Source organism: Vitis vinifera, chromosome 4 (assembly GCF_030704535.1).
Source record: "Vitis vinifera cultivar Pinot Noir 40024 chromosome 4, ASM3070453v1".
Taxonomy (NCBI): domain Eukaryota; kingdom Viridiplantae; phylum Streptophyta; class Magnoliopsida; order Vitales; family Vitaceae; genus Vitis; species Vitis vinifera.
This window is the reverse complement of record NC_081808.1, coordinates 3,295,480-3,320,860: the sequence shown is the minus strand read 5'-3', so window position 1 is coordinate 3,320,860 and position 25,381 is coordinate 3,295,480. Positions and strand designations below refer to the sequence as shown.

At 34.6% G+C, this 25,381-nt stretch overlaps 1 protein-coding gene across 6 annotated transcripts in view; it reads left to right on the top strand.

The window, feature by feature from the left end:
- Positions 1-25,381, top strand: part of LOC100264582 (helicase and polymerase-containing protein TEBICHI) — a 39,410-nt gene that overhangs the window by 7,095 nt on the left and 6,934 nt on the right. For 3 of the 6 annotated variants that reach the window (XM_010650232.3, XM_019219363.2, XM_059736202.1), the window contains 18 exons: positions 84-434; positions 652-804; positions 5,557-5,778; positions 11,195-11,413; positions 11,584-11,701; positions 12,633-13,819; positions 14,047-14,244; positions 14,979-15,238; positions 16,662-16,851; positions 16,949-17,059; positions 17,193-17,545; positions 17,900-18,008; positions 18,083-18,223; positions 20,237-20,333; positions 20,419-20,565; positions 20,678-21,052; positions 21,570-21,675; positions 22,051-22,150. In XM_010650232.3, the coding sequence (XP_010648534.1) occupies positions 84-434; positions 652-804; positions 5,557-5,778; positions 11,195-11,413; positions 11,584-11,701; positions 12,633-13,819; positions 14,047-14,244; positions 14,979-15,238; positions 16,662-16,851; positions 16,949-17,059; positions 17,193-17,545; positions 17,900-18,008; positions 18,083-18,223; positions 20,237-20,333; positions 20,419-20,525 (3,816 nt within the window). In that variant the 3' untranslated portion in view covers positions 20,526-20,565; positions 20,678-21,052; positions 21,570-21,675; positions 22,051-22,150. The remainder of the gene's footprint in view (positions 1-83; positions 435-651; positions 805-5,556; positions 5,779-11,194; positions 11,414-11,583; positions 11,702-12,632; positions 13,820-14,046; positions 14,245-14,978; positions 15,239-16,661; positions 16,852-16,948; positions 17,060-17,192; positions 17,546-17,899; positions 18,009-18,082; positions 18,224-20,236; positions 20,334-20,418; positions 20,566-20,677; positions 21,053-21,569; positions 21,676-22,050; positions 22,151-25,381) is intronic. The other 3 variants (XM_059736199.1, XM_059736201.1, XM_059736200.1) reach the window with 3 other exon arrangements.

Genomic DNA, 25,381 nt, shown 5'->3' with positions numbered 1-25,381 from the left:
AGACTTTCAGTTAACACACTTTCAGGTTTTTTTAATCTTTAGATTTACTCATTAAGTTCTTCATTTTTTCCTACCCAAACCAGGTACTGATTTGCAAACCTGAGGAGGTCAAAAGAATTTGTGGACTTCTCAATGAGAGTTGTCCACCATTGTATTCTTGTCTCTCTGAAGATAAGAATGGAATGACTCATGCAATCTTGGAAGTTGTGGCTAGTGGAATTGTTCAAACTGCTAATGATATTAATCGATATGTTAGGTGCACTCTTCTTAATTCCACCAAGCCATTTCAAGATGTGGTTAAATCAGCACAGGATTCTCTTAGGTGGTTATGCCACAGAAAATTTCTTGAATGGAATGAAGATACTAAGTTATACAGCACCACTCCTCTTGGACGGGCAGCTTTTGGCAGTTCTCTCTGTCCTGAAGAATCACTTGTAATATCTTTGCAGCTCTCATTTTTTCCCTTTGCCTGTGCTTTCTCTTTTACAACCTTTCTAACTAGTTTTCTGTTATTGGTGCCTTTTTGAGTAATTTCAATTCTCAATTAGTTTGCCTATTTTTATTTCTCTATATTTATGTAACTTAAGCCATGCAGGTGGTGTAAACTATGTTGAGTAAATTTAAATTATGCTTTTGCCATTGTTTTCCTAGGTTGTGCTGGATGATCTTTCAAGGGCACGAGAAGGATTTGTTCTTGCATCTGATTTGCATCTAGTTTACTTAGTGACACCCATTAATGTTGATGTTGAGCCAGATTGGGAATTGTTCTATGAAAGGTTCATGCAATTGTCTGCTCTTGACCAGGTAAATTGTTTTCTGTGCCTTTGAGGCAGCATTAGGCTCCTTTAATTCCAGGTCAATAGATCATAATCTTACAAAATTGAAGTTCTATGTTGCTTCAAACTCATTTCTTCTCTATGCATTCAAGTGTTTACTGATTTCTAGAGCTAGTCTTATTATCTTGTGGTATTGATCTCATTTTCCAAAGGTATTCTTATATGTTGCTCAATTACGATGGAAATACACAATGCTCTTATAAGCTAATGCCTTTTCCTCTCTTTTATTAAGAAGAAAAAGACTCGTAAGAGAAAGAATGATTAGCTTCAAGGGCCTTGACTCTCTAACAGGGAGTCAAAGATAAAATCAACATATTTAAGAATGTTCAAAGAGGATAAGATTCTCATCTTGGACCAGCTTAGGTGAAGGGTAGGATAATAACCAATTAGTGTTTTTTGTGTAAGCATGATAAGCAATTGATTGGTCACTTGATTATACATTACCAGATGGCTCATAGTTTATGGTCTTCATTGTTTTACTCATTTGGTATTTCTGGAGCATTTCTTAAGTCTATAGGATTCCTTGGATAGTTATCAAGAAGGGTTTGTTTGCAAAAGGAAGAGGAAAGTATGGAATGTGACCCTGTTGTGCTTATGGAAGGTACAAAATAGAAGAATTGTCTATTTTAATTGTCTATTTTGGTGCTTATGGGACCTTTCAAGCTGAATATTTTTTTTGCTTGGGAGGTGGTATGGGGGAAATTCTTCTAGTTGATCAATAGATGAGATAAAGTTAGACCTTATTTTATTGGTGTTTTCTTTATATGGAAATAATAGTTCAATCGGTCATATTTTAATCTATTGCTAGTGTGCCTTTAGCTTGTGGTTCTTGGTGTTCTCCTTGTTTGGTGTTTTTTAAGTTGTTTTTTGTGCAATCAATTATGTGCTTTTGGTTGGTATGACAAATTTTGGGGGATAAAAGATACTAACTTGTTTAGAGAATAATTCATTTCTATTTGTTTCGGACCATAGGGAAAAGAGGAATAATCTTCAAAAAGTTGGAGCATTTGGATGTGGTTGTGAAATACCTTTCTTAAATATGTACTTTTGTGGTCAGTGTGTTTGATGGGAGATGCCAAGGGCTTGTTTAGGATTGTTTTTGAAAACGGTTCTCAAAACAATTTTTAAGAAAAACAGTTCTCAATTATTTTTAGGAACAAAATTTTGTTTGGAAACTCAAATATGAAAAATAGTTTTCTTGGCTTGTTCTCTATGCATTTACTATGCAGTTATGTACAATGCAAAAGTTTTTAAAGTATTCTCCATATTTTTAGTTATTGCTTAGAAAACTTTATAAAAAGAAATTGAGAACACCTAAAATTTGCTCTATTTTGAAAAGTTATTTTGTTAGAAGTGTATCAAACATGTTTTATGAGTTAGAAAACTTTTTTCTATTCTAAAGAACAAAAAACCATTTTTACGAACAACTTCCAAACAAAGTCCAATATTTCTTTATTGGATTTTGCTGATAATCTGAGTACATGATGGGTTAGTATGTCACAAATTCTATTTTCTTTCTTCTTTAGCCTTGGTGTGCCTTGTACACTTGCTATATAATCAAGTTGCATTTTTTTTCTGTTATGTACCTTATTTTAATGCACATGTGTGTGAATGTGTAAATTAATTTGCTAATAAGAAAAAAACAAGAATCTTTTATGGTTAGGAAAGGTTAGAGAGGTTCAACTAAAAAAAAATATTTCTATGAATCATTTGTCTATGGAGGTCTATTGGGAATATAGACTATTATTTGCAAATTTCATTAATGTGTTAGGTTGACCTTATGGTGCAAGGAGTTTTTATTCTTATATTTATATTTGATTGTTTTAGATAATCTATTGTAAAAATGTACAACGAGAATTAGTTGTGATAAATCTAGTTGGTAGGCCTATAAATCAGGGATAAGTATCTCTTATCTTAAATTAGTTTTCTATTCAGATTAGGATTCTAAGACTCTCTATGTAATCATGTTGAGAGTTACTAGAGAAGAAGCTTCTAGAAACAATTATGAAGAGCCTCATCGGTTGATTCGACAACTTGTTAATAAAACCCCATCACTTTAGATCACAACTCACATTTTGAATGGGTAGAATTATTTACAATGGTCCCAATTTGTGAAGATATATATATATATATATATATTCATTGGAAAGGAAAGTTTGGATACCTCACTAGTTCCACAAAGCCACCCAAACAAGATGATGAGATGGTGTTTCACATATGGAAAGCAAAAAACTCAATAATTATGACATGGCTAGTCAACTCAATGAAACCCAAGATTAGCCAAACCTACATTTTCTTATCAATGGCAAAAAAGATGTGAGATGCTATTGTTGAGACTTATTCATCTACGGAAAATTCGACTTAGATATTTGAGATTAGAATTTGAATTTGTGAGTTGAAATAGGAGAGCTAAATTGTGGCTAAATATTATAGTACGTTAAGGGTCTATACTAGAAACTAGATCAATATTATGATGCTAAATGGGAGTGAACGATAGAACTCAGTGCAATAGGATCTTTGAAAAAGAGGGTTTTTGAGTTCCTCATAGGCCTTAACTCAAAAATAAGATGAATCCAAAGGGAGAGTTATTGACAAGGAACCTTTGCCTTCTATCTGTTATGGGTGATAATGGGTTATGTTGTGTTGAGGTATGAAATAGTGAAAATTTGTTCAACTCAAATATGATCCATTTAATAATTGTGTTAGAATGACTTGACACAAATACAACCTTTATTACATGGATAACACGACACAAATTGTTTAACATATATGTTAAGTTAGATTGTGTATGAATTGTCATAGATAACCTATTAACATGAGTTTAACCTATTAAACATGTTAACATGATTCTAACTCATTAAACCTGTTAACATAATTATAATCCATTTAACCTATTTTGAATTTATAAATATATTATTTTGAAATTTTTTAGTTGCTTCAACTCTCAAGTTTAATTTTTTTAATTTTAATTTTAATTTATTTAATTATTTAATTTTAATTATAATATATTTATAATATAAGAAGTAAATTAAAATTGTAATTTTATATGTTTATTCTTTTATTTAATGTTTTAATTATAAAATATTTTAAAATTTTATAATGAAATATATAATATTTTACTTATTTAATTTTTTTTTTTTAACTACAAGATATCATAATAAAAAATGATTTCATTTTTTTTAAACATTTTTAAATATATAAATTAATAAATTTGCATAGATTACATGGGTCATAAAATGGGTTGGCTTATAAACGAGTCATTTTGATATGATTAAGTGCACATGTTAAATGGGTTAGACAGGTAGAGCAATTAAACATGAACATGACCCATTTCTATTTTCTTTTAATTCAATCATTTGAATGGTTTGAGAGTTTTAGGAAAAATTTATGAGTTCTAGCGAGTTACTATATAACTTAGGTTTTCTAGAGCCTACAGATAAGGCTAAAAGCGAATTGTTGTAAAATAACAATAAATGATGAATAATAATTTTCATATAAGAGAATATAAAAGCATCTGTCTAATATCTTTACACATTCACTTCAAAACATAAATTCTATTAATACACCCACCAAATATTACCAATATACCTAAAATTACCCTTCCCATTCTTCTCTTCCACACCACATCTTCTTCTTCCTTATTCTCGACAAACCCTAAAGCAAAATCTTCTCTCCCAAGATTGTTCATCAACAAAAAAGTATTTGAGTTGGGTTTAAAGCTAATTCCGATCTCTTTTATGCACTTTTTTAATCTATACACTAAAATTGTGTTTATTTCACATGAATATAATTGACCGTTTATTATTTATGTAATTTTTGACAAATATTTATTGTAAAAATAATTTTAAAACATTTAAAAATAATTTAATAGTGAAAATATTCGAAAAAAGTGGACAAATATTGAAGAAAATTTTTATAAGTGTTTGAACTTGAAAGGTTGGACACCAAGTGGGCGATTGAAGATACAATATTGGATGTTGGTAATGGTGTCAGGAGGTATAGTGTTGAATGCTTAAAAAACCTTGTAACTCCAGGAACTATTCTTGATCCCTTCTTCTCTAAACCCTATAACAATGAAAAAAATGCAAAAAAAGTGGTAAAAATGCACTTCTACCATCATTAGAGATGATTATTTGTTTATCCATTATTCCAAAAACACAACTTTCTTAAAAAAAATTGTCAAGTTTTGGAGAGATCAGAAGAGAAGAAATGGTGGAAGATGGATGTGTACTAAACTTTAAGGGTATTTTGGTCTTTTCATTAAGAGGTACTTTTATCCAAAAAAATCATAATCCAAGTGGATGTGAAGAGTGATTAGGTGGACGCATATATGATTACTCTTTTCATACCTTTGCATCTTTTATTGTTGAGATCATATTGTTCACTTCTAGGTTAGACTCTTAAAAGGCCTTAGTGAGTTGCCTTATTTCTTTCCTCTATCTTCTCTTTCTTTTTCTCATTTTTATTGTTTCTTGCTGCCATCAACTTCAGTCCCATTAAATCTTAAAAATGTAGAGCCCTTACCCACCCTTATTTGATTGTAGACAATCCCCTTAGGGTTATTCTATATCAATTACTATGAAAAAGAAAAAGGTTGTTCCTTTCTTCCTTAGTGAATTGGCCTCTTGTGGACTTCTATTTAGGTGATTTTTGCTTGTTTCTTTGTATTTTATATTATTATTAATCACTTACATATTCCATCATATTTCTCACAATCCAGTCAGTTGGCAATCGAGTTGGAGTGGTGGAACCATTTTTGATGCGCATGGCCCATGGTGCACCTATGTGTGCTTCAAACAAATCAAGAAATAATGGAAAAGGGTTGCATGACAAATTTGACAACCGACTTGGGATCACAAAATGTAGTTTGCTCTCAGATGAGCAAACACTTCGTGTTTGCAAGCGATTTTATGTTGCTCTCATCTTGTCAAAACTAGTGCAGGTGATTTTCTTTTTTTCTTTTTTCCTCATTACATTTCTTTACCTGATGGAGAAGGAAGTTGAAAATTTTGAAAGGGAAAGATATTTCATTTTTTTTTTTTTAAATTTTGAAACTAATTACATCAAATAAATAGACTCAACAAGAGTTGAGATCTACCACAAATTTCTCAATTACATTAGCTAACAAAGCAAAACAACTGACTTCTAAAAATAGGGAAACAAACAAATTTCCCTATCTTAAACAATTCGAATTTAAAATTCGAATTTTATTAAATAGAAAAAATAAACTAGAAACTCCTAACTTTCAACTCCAACTAACTCCTAACATTTTGACACTCCCCCTCAAGTTGGTGTATAGATGTTTGTCATGCCCAATTTGCTTGTTAGAAATTCAAAGTTCGGCTTGATGAGTCCTTTTGTAAGGATATCAACTATTTGTTGAGTTGTTGGAACAAATGGTATGCATATAACACCAGTTTCCAATTTCTCCTTGATAAAGTGTCTATCAATCTTCACGTGTTTAGTCCTGTCATGTTGAACTGGGTTATGTGCAATGCTGATTGCAGCTTTATTATCGCAGTATAGCTTCATTGCTCCTTCAATTGGCTGCCTTAACTCTTCTAGGACATGCTTTAGCCACAACATATCACAAATTCCATGTGACATAGCTCTGAATTCTACCTCAACACTACTTCTAACCACTACGCTTTGTTTCTTACTCCTCCATGAATGACCTCAAACGAATGTGTAGTAACCTAAGGTGGACCTCCTATCAGTAATTGAACCAGCCCAATCAACATCAGTATAGGCTTCAACACCACGTACGTTCTTCCTGAAAAATAGTCCATTTCTTGGTGTGCTCTTAAGGTATCTCAAGATTTGGTAGACAACTTCAAGGTACTCTTCATATGGAGAGTGCATGAATTGACTTGGTACACTCACTGCAAAAGCTATATCTGGCTGAGTATGAGACAAGTAGATTAGCTTACCATCTAACCTATGGTATCTTGTTGTATCAATTGGAACCTTTTTGTCACTATCTCCAAGCCTTAGGTTTGGTTCCATAGGTGTCTCTGATGGTTTGCAACCACTCATACGAGCTTTTTTTAAGAAATCAAGGATATACTTCCTTTGTGAAACCACAATTCCTTTTTTTGATCTTGTAACCTCCATGCCTAAGAAGTACTTTAAGGAACCCAAATCCTTAATTTCGAACTCAGTGGCTAAGCTCCTTTTCAACCATCTTTGTTAAATCATTTCCAATGAGAATGATATCATCCACATAAACAATTAAAACAACAATTTTACCTCCTGATAAAAACTTTACAAATAAGGTGTGATCTGTTTGTTTTTTTGTGTAGCCTTGCTTCTTGACTGATTGAGAAATTTATCAAACTAAGCCTTTGGTGATTGTTTAAAGTTGTATAAAGACTTTCTTAGTTTGCACACCTTTGAACTGTAGTTTCCATCAAATCCTGAAGGAGAGTCCATGTACGCCTCTTCTTGCAAATCTCCGATTAGGAATGCATTCTTAACAACCAATTGTTGGAGTGTCCAATCTAAATTTACTATAATTGATAGGAGTACTCGTACCGTATTCAACTTGGCAACCGGTGCAAAAGTCTCAGAGTAGTCCACACCATAGGTTTGGGCAAACCCTTTTTCCATTAGTCGAGCTTTATATCTTTCCAAGGTGCCATCTGCATTGTACTTGATTGTCAAAACCCATTTGCATCTAACTGTTTTCTTCCCTTTGGGCAGATCAACTACTTCCCAAGTCTTTTTTTTCAAGAGCTCTCATTTCTTCAAGAATAGCTTCCTCCCATTCCGGAACCCTTAGAGCATCCTGTACATTTTTTGGAATTTCTACACAAGAGAGTTGAGTGGTAAAGGCATAAAAGGAGGGTGAAATTTTTTCATAACATATAAAGTTAGACATAGGATGCTTTATGCAAGTTTTGACACCTTTACGACAAACAATAGGAACATCTAAATTTTTTATTGACTCAAACTTGGACTTAGAAGGGCATGACACCAAAGGAAGTTTACTTGACAACTCATCTGAGGAACTAGTAAAGTTCTGATTTGTACCTGGGTTGGACTCATGGAGTTGTTGTAAAGTTGAATCTTCTTTTCTTTGAAGATGTCTCTTCCTTGGTTCAAGTGCTGATCCGTGGCTGCAGTGCCTTGGTTCAAGTGCTGATCTATGGTTGCAGTGTCTTGATTGAGGTGTTGATCTGTGGTTGTAATGTCTTGATTTTCTAGAGCTGAAGGAATAGGGTGATCAGGGGTAAAGTCCAGTAAAACTTCAGGGGTAAATTCAACTAAAACTGGTGGTTCTGGCTTTATTTGGAAAACATCCCCAACACAAGAATCTTTTCTCTCACTCTCCCCCTGAAGATGATTATTATCAAAATATGGGGTTGTCTCAAAGAAAGTCACGTCCATAGACAAACAATTTTCTTGAAATGGGGTCCAAACATTTATATCCTTTTTGTGTTGGTGAGTAGCCAACAAAGACGGATTTCCTAGCTCTAGGATCAAGTTTCCCACGATTGTGGCTATGAATATGGACAAATGCAGTGCATCCAAATTTTTTTAGTGAAATATCATTGACAAGACATGATGTGGGAAAACAATTTTTGAAAACATCCATAGGTTTTTGAAAATGCAAAACTCTTGTTGGCATTTGATTAATAAAAAATGCAGCTATAAGAACAACTTCACCCCATAAATATTTAAGTGTCTTAGTTGAAAAAGCAAGGCTCTAGCAATTTCAAGATGCCTATTTTTTCTTTTAGCTACTCCATTTTGTTGTGGAGTGTCATTGCAAGAACTTTGATGAACAATTCATTTTTCCTCAAAAAATTTCCCTAATATTTTATTAAAGTATTCCTTTCCATTGTCACTTCTAAACACTTGAATTTTTTCTTGGAATTGTGTTTGTACCATATTGAATTTTTTTTTGAAAACTTGTTCAACATCAGATTTTTCACTTAACAAATGCACCCATGTTATCCTTGTGTGATCATCAATGAATGTAATGAACCATTTTTTTCTTGAAAAAGTAGTAATTGTAGAAGGGCCCCAAACATCGCTAAGAATGATAGAAAAAGGTTTGGATTGTTTATATGATTGTAGAGGAAAAGGAGAACGGTGGTGTTTTTCCAATTCACAAATTTCACATTGAAATGAAGATGGATTTTTATTTAGGAATAGATTTCGGAAACAAGTACTTTAGATACAAAGTTTGGATGTCTTAACCTAAAATGCCATAATCTTCTTCGTACCAGCAACAAAAAGAGATTTGAAACAAGTACTATGAGCTTGTCCCTCCAATTCAGATCCATCTTCAAAGAAATAAAGTCCTCCACTTTGGTTAGCATTGCCAATCGTCTTCCTCGAGTCCAAATCCTGAAATGCACAAGAAGAATGGAAAAAATGAGCTTGACATTTTAGATCATGAGTTATTTTACTAATGGACAAAAGATTACATAACAAGTTAGGAACATAAAAGACATTATGCAGAGTAATAGAAGGAGAAATAACAATTAAGCCTTTCCCAGCTATGGCTGAGAAAGATCCATCTGTTATTTTAATTTTTTGGTTCCTTGCACAAGGATTATACGAGGAAAATAATTTAGAAGATCCGGTCATATGGTCAGTTGCTCCTGAGTCTATAATCCATGGACAATTAGAATTAGGTTTAACACTATAGAGGAAAGTGGTAAGGTAGTTACATTTCTGTTTAAAGAACATGAAGAAGAGGAATTTATAGTGGGACTCAAGGACTGGAGCAATTTACACAGACTATCTATTTGCTCCTTTGTGAATGGAAGCTTATCTGAAAAAACTTGGTTCCCTTGATCTTCATTTGAGACTTGGAATGCACGACTATCTCCCCCATTCTTCTTTTTCCAATTTTGAGGCTTCCCATGTAGCTTGCATGTCTCATGCATATGCCATGGCTTCTTACAATGATCACACCATGGTTTTTCTCATTGCTTGAAGTTTCTCTTGTCTACATCTGCATTTGGTCCTCTTGTTATGAGAGCTGAACTCTCAGTTTCAGGGTTGGTCTTTGGTTCCTGCTTTTGTAGCATGACACTCCGGCGAGACTCTTCTTTCCTTTCTTGATCTCTGAGAATACTTCTCGAAGACTTGGGAGAGGTTTTTGTCCCAAAATTCAACCCCGCACTTCATCTAATTCTCTGTTAAGATCTGCTAGGAACAGATACACCTTGTCATCTTCCTCATCTTCATATATTGCATACTATCAGTGGGAGAATTCCATTCCTCTTCATAACATTGATCCAACTCCTGCCATAAAGTTACCATCTCATTATAGTACACAGTAACTTCTCTATCTCCTTGTCTGGACTACCACAACTTAGTCTTCAATTCAAATATTTGAGATGAATTCTCCAAATCCAAATAAGTGTTGCGAACAACATCCCACACTTCTTTTGTTGTTGGAATGAACAGAAATGGATTTCCAATACTTGACTCCATCGAGTTGATGAACCATGCTATTACAATGGAGTTTTTAGATCTCCAACTCTTCAAGTGTGGATCATTGTTTGCTGGTTTTTTCACCTCACCAGTCAAGTGACCAAGCTTCCCATTTCCGTCAGTTACGAGCTTCACCGTTTGAGCCCATTCCAAGTAGTTTTTTCCATTCAACTTGTTCACAATTAGTTGAAGGGAATTCAATGAAACAACAGATAAGTGTTCTGCTTTATTAGATAATGCAGCAGAGTCGTTTTGAATGCTCTCTACTGCATCCCTTGTAGTCATCGAACCTCTGCTAGCTCCGACCATAGCAATTTTGACCATCAAAAACTTTGATTACACTAAAGCTCTGATACCATGAAAATTTTGAAAGAGAAAGATTTTCTCCTTTTTTTTGAAAATTAAAATTTAAAACTAATTACATCAAATAAATAGACTCAGCAAGAGTTGAGATTTGCCACAAATTTCTCAACTACATTAGCTAACAAAACAAAACAACTAACTCTTAAAAATACGGAAACAAACAAATTTCCCTATCTTAAACAATTCAAATTTAAAATTTGAATTTTATTAAATAGAAAAAAGAAATTAGAAACTCCTAACTTTCAGCTCAGCTAACTCCTAACATTTCGACAGAAGCAATATTTATATTTTAGTGGATTCTTTGTTTATATATGTATGACTTCCTGATCACATGCTTTTTCTGTGCTTGTCTCACGGCAAAAGTATATTTTTAACATAGAATGGCATAAGTTTTTATGTGCTGCATTTCTAAGTCTCTATCTATAGGTTCCGTCAGCTGTGTTTGATTCTTATTGTGTATGCTAGTTTGATGGCATATAGATATGGTTTTGTTCTCCTTCTCTGTCCTCATAAGTACATATTCTTTAAACTCTGGGATGAAGGAAGTACCGGTGACTGAGGTTTGCGAAGCTTTTAAAGTGGCTAGAGGCATGGTTCAAGGCTTGCAAGAGAATGCTGGAAGGTTTGCGTCTATGGTTTCTTTGTTTTGTGAAAGGCTTGGCTGGAATGATTTGGAAGGCTTGGTTGCTAAGTTCCAAAATCGTGTTTCATTTGGAGTGAGAGCAGAGATCGTAGAGCTTACTACCATTCCATATGTTAAGGTAAGCATACACTTCTAGCCCTTCTGTAAAGTTCCTTTGACATGTAGTCCTTACTAAAGGGTTCCTTACTAAGTCTAGTGGACAATTTCATTGGCCACTTCTGTAAATAGTTCAGGATTATCAATTATTAATTACTTATAAGTTAGAAGTATGTTATCTTTGTATTGAAGGGTTCTCGAGCAAGAGCACTTTATAAAGCTGGCTTGCGTACACCTCTAGCAATTGCAGAAGCATCAATACCTGAGATAGTGAAAGCTCTGTTTGAATTTTCATCATGGGCTGCAGAAGGTAAAGCTTTCTAGGATGGGTTCTTGAGATTTCAATACATGGTTTCTTTTTTTCATGGTTATGGACCTACTTTGGTGCATGGAATCTTAATGCCTTTCTTCTCTCTTCAAATTTAGCCAAGCTCCATGACAGTTATGAGCTATTGACTTATATAATAAGCTGGAATAACTTCTGAACCAGGGAAATCACATGGTCTGCAATCTAGGGTTCTTATATTACTGTTTTGGATTTTGGTTTCTAGATATTCCTTTTTCTTTTTGGGCTATCCTCATTCATCTTTATAGAAACAACTTCACCCAATATGAAACTCATAGCCAGTCAACCTTGTCTAAGTAAAGGGGATTGTAACCATGACCCTCTTTTGTGATTAAACTTGCTCTTTTGCCACATTTATACACCCTTTGGGTTCTCAAAGAACTTGATAAAAGATAAACTTTGCTACAGGAAAGATATGTACTGACTTATGTGTAAATACATGGCAGAAACACTTAAAATGTGTTTTATGTATCCAGTGGCTGCTGCCTTTTTTGTTAACACTTTTCAGAAGTTAGTTATATGGAATGTTTTTACTTTTTTTTCTTTGAACTTGAATTTCTAATCTTTACACTGATTAGGAACACAATTTTCTTCTAATTCCTTTTCTTGGATATGGATCTTCATATCTTCCTATGAGCAATTGCAAATTGATTGTTATTGTTATGCGGTTTGATTTCATGTCTCGTCTGGCATGTAATTATGCCTGAAAATGTGTACATGGTAGTCATCAAGATATTCTTTGTTTTCTTGCTTCCAAAACTAGTTTATGTTCATATCTTTTGGTTCTTCTTACAATATTTTTTTCTGTTTCTTTCCCTATTATAGCTGCGGTATTTTTCTATGTTTTTATTTTTTATTTTTTTCTCTTATCCTGATTTTTGACTATGCAATATAGGAAATTCAGTGCAACGAAATGTACAATTGGGAGTAGCCAAGAAGATTAAGAATGCTGCACGCAAAATTGTGCTTGATAAAGCTGAAGAAGCAAGGATTGCTGCTTTCTCAGCTTTCAAATCACTTGGGCTTAATGTTCCACAGTTTTCACGTCCTTTGTTGTTAATTGCTAATGACAATCCTAGCCAAGAAGCTGCAAGTACCTCTTCTGGGGAGGGTGCTACTAGTAGCTTTGTTGGTACAGAATGCATGAAATCAGGTAAGCCAGCTGTAGAAGGAAGTGAGAATTCTAATAAAGTTGCTTCAGAAATTGGAGTGGAGAAGTTAAAAAATATGTCAGATGTTATCTTGGGAACTGCAGGGGAGGTAAAATCAACTGGCCCCATACAGTGTAAATTTGGTGCTGAAAATCCTGCAGTACTGTCAATTCTCAATGATGAACTTAACAGCATTGTGGATCGTAATGAAAATGCAGTGATGCCACTTTCTATTAAGTCAATGAATACTGGTAATGGAAATGGGACATCGGATGCATATGTGGATCATGGTCAGCATGAGCAGCAAAGAGGAGAAAATGAATGTCTTGACAATAATGGCAAAGCCTATGAGAAGGGTCCTATTCATGCAACTAATACTCCTGGTGGGTTTGATTCTTTCTTAGATCTCTGGGATAGTGTGAGAGAATTCTATTTTGATATTCACTTCAACAAACAGTCTGAAGTAAATTCTCTTGCACCCTACGAAATACATGGCATAGCAATCTGTTGGGAAAATTCTCCTGTGTATTATATCAATCTTCCTAAGGATCTACTTTGCTCTGATGAAAGGAAAAATATTTACTTAACCATGAATGTATCTGATGACAAGCCAAACATTTTAGATGCAAATCATAGGTTGGAAGCAGCTAAATGGCGATGGAGCAAGGTTGGTAAGATAATGGGGAAAAAGGATGTCAGGAAATTTACTTGGAATTTGAAAGTTCAGATTCAGGTGCTAAAAAATCCTGCAGTTTCCATTCAAAAATTTGGTAGTCTGAATCTTGCAATGAGAACTATGGGACTTGAACTTATAGACAACTCCTACCTTATGTTGTCCCCAGTTTATATTGTGGATGGACTAGACATGTGTATTGTAACATGGATCCTTTGGCCTGATGAAGAGAGAAGCTCCAATCCAAATCTGGAGAAGGTAATAATTGTAATTCTAATTATATCAACATATTTGAGAATGAAATTTAGCACATGTGAATTGTTATTGGAAGTGATAATGTCTTTGTTGTTGGGTAATTTTCAATTTTTCATACATGAAATCTTTAAGACTAAAATAAGAGTCGAAACTGGGGAATCCTTGTCATTTAAGCATTGCTTTGATCTTCAGCAATTTGCATTGGTTTCTAATGTTGTAAGATAATGCAGGAAGTTAGGAAAAGATTATCCAGTGAGGCAGCAGCAGCTGCTAATCGGAGCGGAAGGTGGAAAAATCAGACTCGAAGAGCTGCCCATAATGGTTGCTGCCGTCGCGTTGCACAAACACGTGCCCTATGTTCCGTTCTATGGAAATTGCTTGTTTCTGAAGAACTTGTTGAAGTGCTTTTGAGAATTGAAATCCCATTGGTAAAAGTTCTATGCTTCCTGCCATAAAACATTAAAGCGAGGGATACTTGATCAGGTGTTTATTCCTTGAAGCTTTTGAATAAAAAACAAGTGAATAGCTGAAGGGTCAAACCTTAGGTTTATACACTGTAAATAGATAGGATGGTTAGATTATTTTGGGCCATTAAATACTGCCATTTTCTTTCACAATATATTTGGGTTTTGTGTTTTTAATCACACCCTTTGATGAAAATGGCATTGATGAACCTCTAAACCTATCTTACAGTGGGTCCAGCATCATGTGTGATGCAACATTTCAAGTTGGATACTTGAGAATGCATGCTGAGGGGTTGGAAGTAAATGCCTGTCATTGGGTGTTTAAGACCATCAAACTGTCTGGCCTTATCTCAACTATATGAACCTGGCTTTGGGAATAAAGTGTGATCCATAGCTTTCAGATCATTTACCACCAGCCCTCAATTTAAAACCATCTCTCTATTAATTGATGTCAAATTCTTCAAGTGCAATTAGTGGCGTCCTGTCAGGAGATGGGTCTACCATTAGCTTGCCACTACTTGTTGGTCAATGAGGATAATTAGCTTATTGGCTATGCTCTTTTACTCATGACACCAAGGAGTATTCCCGCTCAATTTCCCTTCTGCATCAGTCTATGAAACCATATTACTGATTACTCCTCTCTTTACATGCTTAGACACATTTTTAACTTTAGTTTGATGCTTGTACTTTTGCCTAAGGTTACAATTCTTGCGGACATGGAAGTCTGGGGAATAGGTGTTGATATGGAGGGATGCATTCAGGCACGAAATGTGCTGGGAAAGAAGCTAAGGCATCTTGAAAAGGAAGCTTATGAGTTGGCTGGCATGACATTTTCATTGTATACAGCAGCAGATATTGCTAATGTTCTCTATGGACACTTGAAGCTGCCCATACCAGAGGGGCACAATAAAGGGAAGCAACATCCAAGTACTGATAAGCATTGCTTAGATTTGTTAAGGTATAAAGAGACTTGTTTTTCTTCCTGTTATATCACTTAGGCTTAGCTGATGTTAAAGTATAAGTAGTTAATTGCATATGGGTGATATGGATATGGACAGTGCTCCATATTTTCTTTTGTCATATCTTGTGAGTGTATTCTTATTTGATGCATACAGTATTTCTATCATACATAACATCAATATACTTCAAATCTTCAACTGATTGTTCTGACAGCTTCATACTCTACATTTTATATCATTTTTTCTGTGCATTCTTTGGTAACTTAGAGTGTCTCTGGAAGCAAGAATTACTTCAAATGGCTGCAGGAGTTAAATAAGGAATCTTCTTGTTCATCATGAGACTCATTTATGTTAAAATATGCTCGGACATTGCTCTTGAAGTGGTTCATTGAATTTGTTAAAAAGCATGTATCTGCTTCTTTTCTTGGATCTTGAAAGTCAAAATTGTTTAAGATTGTTTGCCTATTAAAAGAATTGTCTAACTAAGATGTTGCAACTCTGGAAGTAGCAGTACATGTTTACCTTGGTTGTGCTTCTGTGCTTTGCCCCCTGAAAGTAGGGTTCTTAATACATGCATTTACTTTTGTCTGCATTTCTTTTAATTACAAATGAGGATGCTCTTTGATCCCTCCGAACTGTCCTTATACGTGATTAACAAGCTGACGTTCCTAAATGGAAAGCCATGCTATGGTTTTGTATGGATTCCCCCTGAAAATGAAGGTCAAATTGGCACTTTTGCTTTCCTGAAGTTAGTCAAAAGAGCAGCCTTGATAAATGGAATCTAATTTCATGGATTTTAATAGTCTAGGATGTAGTGAAATAGAACTTCTCTATATTTTTCCTTCTCTCCATAATTTTAAATACACACCTTTCATACATAGTTTGTGTTTGCTAGCAGAAAAATGAAAATTTATTGGTGGCTGTGAACTCTGCAAGGTTTTAGGTATTAAGGTGTTATGGCTGTTTCCCTTTTCTTCTTCTTCTTCTTCTTCTTCTCATGCCTTCACTGTGTTGTTACTACATGTATCTACTTTGATAAGCTAGTGCTTTGCTCCATGGACATGAATATTTAATGATTTATGAATATCAGCTTGCTCAATGTGCTGCAGTGTCTGGTGTTTTTTTTTCTCTCCCACTTCTACACTCTTCTACTTGTAAGGCTGTTCAGATAAAGCAATTTGGTCTTCTTCTTCTTCGTCTTCTTCTCATTTGTTAGGGCTTAGAACCATGCCTTCACTGTGTTGTTACTACATGCATCTACTTTGATAAGCTAGTGCTTTGCTCCATGGACATGAATATTTAATGATTTATGAATATCAGCTTGCTCAATGTGCTGCAGTGTCTGGTGTTTTTTTTTTCTGCCACTTCTACGCTCTTCTACTTGTAAGGCTGGTCAGATAAAGCAATTTGGTCTTGTTTCAGGCATGAACATCCTATTATTCCAGTCATTAAAGAACACCGGACACTGGCAAAACTCTTAAACTGTACATTGGGTTCAATTTGTTCTCTGGCTAGGCTTTCTTTGCAGACGCAAAGATACACCCTGCATGGCCATTGGCTCCAAACATCAACAGCGACTGGACGCCTTTCAATGGAAGAACCTAACCTTCAGGTTGGGATTTTTTTCTACATTCTTAGTCTTTCTAGTCCTTCCTTTACATTACCCTCAGTTGGCTTACAATTTTTTCTTTTTTTTGTGAGCCATGTAGTGTGTTGAGCATGTGGTTGAGTTCAAAATGATCAAAGGTAACAAAGATGTATGCAATTCTGAAGCTGACCATTACAAAATTAATGCTCGTGACTTCTTCGTTCCTTCTCAGGTAATTGATTATATATGCCTTATGACTGGAAGGTGCCCTTGTATATGCATGCCATTTATTTATTTTTATCAATGGAAAAGAAGTTGCTCTATTAAATATCTTAGTTAAGTTTGTCACTTGTATTTCATTACAGGAGAACTGGTTACTGTTAACAGCGGATTATTCCCAGATTGAACTGCGGCTAATGGCTCATTTTTCTAGGGACTCTTCATTAACTGAACTCCTTAGCAAGCCCCATGGTGATGTCTTTACCATGATTGCAGCAAAATGGACTGGGAAGCCAGAATCTGTTGTTGGCTACCAGGAGCGAGAACAGACCAAAAGGTTGGTCTATGGCATTCTTTATGGAATGGGTGCTAATACCCTTGCCAAACAGCTAGAATGTAGCTTAGGTGAAGCAGAAGAAAAAATTCGAAGTTTTAGAAGTTCTTTTCCTGGTGTTGCTTCCTGGCTTCATGAAGCAGTTGCATGTTGCTGTAAGAAAGGGTGGGGCTCAGTTATTATTTCCTTTTCTTTGAGTTGCTATTCTCCAATCATCATTCCTGTATCTATAAATATAAAGATAATGCTAAAATTTTAAAAGAAGTGATTCTCATCTGAGAGTAAACTTCCAAACTTTTATCAATTAATTTACCAAATACTCTTCTTGGTCAATTTTCCAATCTTGTTTTCCATGATGCTGTCCCTCTTAAGTTTTCTCTATGTCAATTTTCTTCCTTTTTTTTTTTTTGTATTCTCATCATATTTGTATCTTAGTTTCATTTTATGTTTTAAGATAGTTATTTACATCTTATCATGAGAGTATAAACTACTTATTTTCTATGTATCATTGCGATATAGATATGTGAAGACACTTAAGGGAAGAAAGCGCTTCTTGTCAAAAATAAAATTTGGGACTAGTAAAGAAAAATTGAAAGCTCGGAGGCAAGCTGTGAATTCCATTTGTCAGGTATTTTTATTTATTTTTATTTTTTCTGGTAGTAGAAAATAGTAATTACATTATACTGATAGCTGTTCTTTTAGGGATCCGCTGCCGACATAATCAAGATTGCAATGATAAATATTCATTCTGTGATTGCTGAAGGAGTAGATGAGCCTAATTCTAGCACAGAACTTCCAGCAAAATTTCACATGCTGAAGGGGCGTTGCCGGATAATTCTACAGGTTACTTTTTTACATGCTGTCAGTTTTTTCAAAGTCGACAATATGGAGACTCCATTCAGGAAAAGAGTAAAATGGAAGGCTAATAATTACTTATTGTTAATTCTTGTAGCGTTTTTTTTGCAGAAAGTCTTACTTTATATATTGTTGAAACAGAAAAATTTCCACTTTATTCACTAAAGATACTTGCACCTTAATGGCATAAATAGAGAAAATATGGAATCCTAGGTATTAGGAGAGGAAGTAGGAATCCTCGTAGTACAGAAATACCTAAGCTACTAAACTATTTTTGGTACTTGCCTTCAAGCTGGGAGATATATATTTATAAGACCCAGCTTGGTACACAAAATACAAAAGATATTCTATCAAGAGCTTTAGTAAACACATCATCAACTTGGTACTCAGTCCTAACATATGGAGTGATCACCTTTTTGCTCATTGCAACTTCTCTAATAAAGTAACAGCTGATGAATTCACACTCAAGAATGTTTTCATACTATTCATAGCCTTGTCATTGCTGAAAAATCATCTTGCTGCCATGCACTAGATTCCTTCAATTCTTGTGGCAGAGGATCTTCTAACAAATGATCAAATTTCCTTCTGCTCTAACAAACACCTGTTCAACACTAGCCACAAGATAATTAGGGCCACTCAGAAGTAATCTGAATACCAATGTTGTCTACTAAATTTCCAGTTTGTTTTCATTTATCATTCCCATAATCATCAACTATATAATTAAGAACACCAAATGCTGAACTTTTAACACTGAAGCAAAAAAGCAGCCATTTTAACACTTAGTTGACACTGATTTAAGCACATGGAACAATCCAAACACATTGGAAGGAACCAGAACACTGAGGCAACAACTCACACAGAGCTGCACACATTGAAATCAAGACTACACACTGCCAAAAAAAAAACAAAAAAAGAAAGAATTTTTAATCCAGATGGATCATACCCGAAACAAAACAATCATAACCTCAATTTTTTTTTTGATAAGTAAAGGGATTGTATTAAAAAACCACCAAAGCAGTGGCTTAAAGATTACAAGAAAGAAAACACCCCTCACATCCTAGCTGAAAGCCAAGGCCAGAGGAGCAGCCCTACCCACACCCTTAACGGGTTCCCACCCAACCAACAAAATCAACTAATCGAGGGACCATCTTTTATAGACAATTTCGTCTCCGACCAAAGAAAATATACAAAAATAAAACTTAAGCTTTTGAATTGACAGCTCTTCTTCCTCAAAAGCAACTTTGTTCCTTGCCTTCCAAACCGTCCAAAAGAGACACAAAGGACTTGCTCTCCAAACACCCTTCCTCTTTTTTCCCACAAAAGACCCGTTCCACCCCAAAAGCGTCTCCTTAACAGTGGCTGGCAGCACCCACTGCACTGTGAACATAGAGTAAAGCAACGCCCAAAGAGTCCTTGCCTCTTCACAGTGGAGGAGAATGTGATCTATTGATTCTTCGTACCTTTTACAAAAGTCCATCCTCTCTTTTGAAGTTGATCCAAGGTAAGGGCCTTCCCCCATGTTGCTTCCCACCCAAAAAAACTCACTCTAGGCTGCACATAGACTTTCCAAATGGCCGACGAAGGGAAAGAGGCTAGAGGGCCTGATACTAATGATTTGTATAGAGACTTAACTGAAAACTTCCCACAGTTAGTCTCTCTCCAAATCACACTAGCATCCACTGCTTGCTGAACACTCTTCCCATTTATAGCCTCAAAAAATTGTAGTCACAACCAAACTGCAGTCACCTCCAGAAAAGAGTCTGATTACTCCATTTTACTTCTGCTCTGATACCATGTTGGAACAGAAAAAGTTTCACATCATGCACCTAAGAATCCTTGCTTGGCATTAGTTTACATAGAGAAAATATGGATTCATAGAACTATTACAGATATTAGAGAGAAAGTAGGAATCCTCCTAGTACAAAAATGCCTAAACCACTAAACTAGTTTTGACATATATCAGAGGGAATGTGATTGATATTCTTGGGAATTTCTGTCCAGGTTCATGATGAACTAGTACTTGAAGTTGATCCTTCTGTTATGAAGGAAGCTGGATTGTTATTAAAAATGACCATGGAAAATTCTACCTCACTGCTGGGTATGTCTTTCGCATTCACATCATATATTTATTTATTTCTGAGAACAAATATTCACTAGATTTTAATTTATTTTATGTTTTTCAGTCCCTTTGCTTGTGAAGCTAAAGGTTGGAAGAACATGGGGTTCTTTGGAGCCTTTCCATGCTGAACCACTTGGAGATGAAATGCTTGTTCTGCAAAAAGATGTTTGATCACAATGGAGAACAAATTTTAGTGGCAGTTTAGACCAATGTAATATAATATAGATTGCGGTTATTGAAGTAAAAGTTTTAGAACATCTCCACAAGTGAATCCAGTGGGTTTTGCTTTTTGACTATCTAAGTTGAGATATCTTCATATGCAGGTAATCAGCCACATGTGAAAAGGAGTGTCAATAAGGAACCACAATTTGGAATTTTGGGTTTCACCTAATATCATCTAAAAGCAAGATTTGGAAAGAAGAAACCATAGAGATTTGAAACACCTTCTAGCTCATTGTAGTCTAGCTGATTTGCTTAAGTGGAATGACTATCATCCATTAGTCACCTCTTGCCACAAGTCTGAAGAGAAACTGAGGAGATCTTATAAAAGCCTTGAGTTTCCGTGATGGATGGTAAGGATTGGTTTTCCTAATGTGGTTAATGATCCTGCAATTTCTGGGTTGCCCTAAAGCTAATTGCATGTCGAAATTGTCACTTTTTAACAATTTGCCTGGCCTGGCAAGGAGTAGACAAACAAGGTATGCAAATGCTATATGTATTATCTTCTAAATGTAAGATTGGTGCATCTCTTGTTTCTGTTAGACACATCAGATTATTTGTATATAATTATATTTGTATTTAGCTTGTTTTGTCTTGATTACATGTGCACTGCATATACACTGGGGCTTTTGCCCTCATTTGTTGATATGTTTTAATTTCCTACCCTTGTAAGTGTATATAATACCTATAACAGATCATTTCATTGCTATTGATCCTATTCCGCTGCTGTTGAGGTGGCTTCAGCATTCAGATGGTCTCAAGATGCTCTTTTTATCTTTTTGCCTTTTTATTTGTAGTCGTTCTTTACTAATATTTTGGCATTATTCTGATATATGTCTATACATACATATCTTGGCGTTATGGAACTCTCATATCATAAAATTGCTCTTGATTTGATTTTTTTTTTTTGCTTAAACTTCTTGATTTGGCAACAATACTAATGAAAAACTTATTCATCTCAATGGACTGCATTGTTAAATTTTGAAATGTGTGTAGGTCTATCAGCTCGACGCTAAGTTCATAGGCAACAAATAAAATTGGTTAGTCATTCATCTTCAAACTGCCCTTGCACTCGCTGCTTATGCCACATACAACTCTACTGGTGAGCACCACTTTAGCCAGTTTTGAACACTTTCTGTTCTTAGTAATCTGATTGCTTGACTTCTCTTGACGATAATCCATCATCAGATGTTTCAACCTGCTTTTGCTTCAGCTGTGCCAACTTTATTGATAATCTTAGATTGCCATGATTGAATCTTTACTACTGTGCTTGTCATATCATGACTTTTAATGCTTTTGTTTTTACCTGTTGCTAACATATTCTTTGTTGGTGATAATCCACTACTTTAAATATCTAGTATACTCTTACCACTTAAAATCTACTGGGTTCCATCCTCTTTCATTTTTTCCTTTTTAGTTGATCAGCTTATTACTTATGATTGTATTGTCTCAGCCAAAACTTCTTGTTCGTGTGCAGGATCATCAAACATGGGAACTGGTTGGAATTGATGGTAGACTGGGTGGTTTTGTTATAGAAGCTGGTTGCCTCCATCTAAGTCCACTGGGTTGTCGTATTGGTATGTCATTTTTGCTCTGATTTATAATATTGGTGGCTTTGAAAAATTAAGATCTGAACTCTGGATTTTACCTATGTGGCAAGATCATTATATCATTGTGGAATGTCAATGTTGATACTGTAAGTGAAACTACAAACCTGTGATTCTAGGATTTGGGAGGAAGAAAAAGAGAAGAAAGAAAAGATGGAAGAGAGGTTTTTGTCCTGTTAACTTTCCTAGATATTTCCACCGATTTATATTATAAAGCCTAAAAAAGGGACGATTATAATAATATCCTGAACATAATATAGCAATAATAAACCACAACTAAAATGATAAATCTCCAATATCTACTCAAGAAAGGAATGAAAGGAAATAAAGAATTCCTAAGTTGCACTTTCTAAGGTATTTAGGTAATTTTGCAATTTTTAGGTTCTCTAGGTATCATAATTAGTTAGTATTTATTTAGAATTCTCCTTAAAAGAAGTTTTTGAACTTCCTGTTTTCTGAATTAATATTTTTTTTTTAAAGTTCATGTTTTGAGTCCTTAGAATGTATCAGTCTTCTTTCTTAGAAACTTTATTGCAAGAAATTCCTCTAAAGTAAGTTTCTAATTCTTAAAAAAAATAGTTTTTTATTTTCTTTAATTTCTTCTAGAAAATTTAATAGTTTTTGGAAAAGAATATAAGTCCTAATTAGTTATTACATAGGTTAAGTTTATTTCTTCATAGTTTTATCTAGTTTTTATGGTTTTCTAAAGCATATAAATAAGCCTGATCAGTGTAAAATGGATTTAGGATTGATGATATATTAAATTTTTCTTTGCATACTTTGCTATTCTTAATAGGGAGAACTCCATTGATTATTTTTTTTCTAAGTGAAACTCCTAGTAGGCTTTAGTGAGACTTTAAAATTCTTTCTTTTTTTTTCATTATTTTTTTCTTATATTTTATTTTAGTTTCCCTTTCTATCACATTTTTTATTCCTCAACTCTTTAAACCTAAAAGATTGAAACCGTAGCCCATCTATTTGATTATACGCAACCATCCTAGAGTTGTTCTATATCAATTTTGGTATCAAAGAAAAAGTTCTTTTCTTGAAGGTGCATGCCACATGAGGAGTGGAACAACTTATGCAACCATGCCGGAAGGCTACAATTTTTCTATTTAACCATTAGTGAACATGCCAAGGGCAAATGAAAATGAGGAATGACGGTGTACTAGCATTTTCAAAACTCGTGTTGCTTCTCAAGGGAGACTATGCACTGATTATTAATGGGAGTAGTAGTTCCGACATAGCTTCACAAGAGCTTGTTGAGAAGCTTAATCTAGTGACAAAGAAGCATCCAAATCATTATCATATAGAATGGGTAGATGACAAATTTATTTTTGTTTGTTTAGTTAATGTTTAATTTTAGTAATAATTTTGAGCTATCAACATGGTGCCATGTTTTGCCGAGAAAAGTTATCCATATTGTGCTAAGAAGATTGTGACTTTTTCATAAAAGAGTTTAACATGATGGCTATCAAAGCACTTATACACTTGTATGAAATGGGCACAAGAAGATTCTTCATCTAATGAAAGAAATCCCACCATCTAAGCAATTAGTGGAAAAATCAACATCCTTGGAACTAGGACCATCAAGTATACTTGTTAAGAAACATTTTGAAGTTGCAAGCAAGGAGGAAAGAGTCATCAATGAAAGATCTAAAATGTGAGATTTGATGGAACTAATCTTAGTACCTGTAGGAAAGCTCAAAGAAGTGCAATAGATGCTGGTTGATTCTAATAACCTGATTACCATGGAACTAAAGAGAGTTAACCTACACGAAAGCTATGACATGCATTTGATATACTTCCAGATTCTTCTTTTCTAGCTTTACCTATCCACCTTATGCATTCTTATGCGTCACGATGAGCATGTGGACTTTAGAAAACAACTCAATAAGTTGTTGAAAAGCCAATTATCTAGTAGGGTAACACCCTGAGAGAGGTGAATGAGTGAATTTTAAAGATTTTAATACAAGAGTTGAATATTTCAATTTTAATCAATCCTTTGAGAGAATAATAAACATAATCAATCAACCACAATGAACACAAAGGATTTTATGTGGAAAACCCCCACACAATGTGTGGAAATAAAAAACTACGAGGTCTAAGACCTCAAATCTAAAATTCACTATACGAGATCATAATATATAGTTTTACTTGGAAGTTGCTACCTAAGGCTTACTCTCTAACACCTATATCACGATCTACATTTGCGATGCAACACATCAAGTGCTCTAGTGAATTCACTTTAGCCTCTGAGGGAATGCAAGTCTCTCCAACAGCCCAAAATTTGATTAAATGAATTGAAAAGAGCTTTTGGAGGCAAGTTAGGGTTTTTCTCAATGGGAGCATCCAACCGTAAAATGAGTTTAGGTAAGGTATATATATGTTTGAAGGATGAGAAACAAAATTTTATTAAAAAATAAAATCTTGATTTTCCAAAAATTAACTGCCAGAATTTGGCAAATCTTGGAATAGGCGCTCAAGTGGAGTTAACCATCGCTTGAGCACCTTGAGCACTTTGGCCAAAGTTTGAGTACTCTTGTAATTTTTCAAAAATTAATTTAAATAATTTTGCTCAATTTTAAAACTTTCAATCTAATCCTACCTTTTCAAAAAGCTAATTTGTCGTTACCCAAACCTTAAACTTACCTATAATGCTTCGGTTGAATAATCAACAACTTCGAATGTTCAATGAAGAGTAAGTCACTGTTTAAAAGGATCTTGTGTTAAAATAAGAAAGAACAATATTGCCAACAAATAATATGAAAAGCTAATGCCCTAACAATCTATTCCTTTGGCAATTTTGTGACAAAACACGGTTACATAAATCCTTCGAAACTCTCAAACGGAGTTTACATAACACTCATCTAAACCTAATCATCTTATCACATGTAGAGAATAGTATGATGCATCCAAATACAGTAAGATATCCCAATACCTATAACTTGCACACACCAAAGCACAAATACCCAAGGTAAAACAATTTGTTGTAGGAGAATATATAAATAATGTAATCAAATCAAGATACTGTAATGCTTGGACCAAGAGCTCGCATCAATGAGAGCTTGTGGTCCAGGTGTAGCATGAGATGCATCCAAGTCAAAAACCAACATCGATGAGGATGCGGGCAATGATCAAAGCGAATGAAAGGTTACTAGTGTGCAGTGGGGTCTTTTTAAAGTGTCATAATATCAAGAA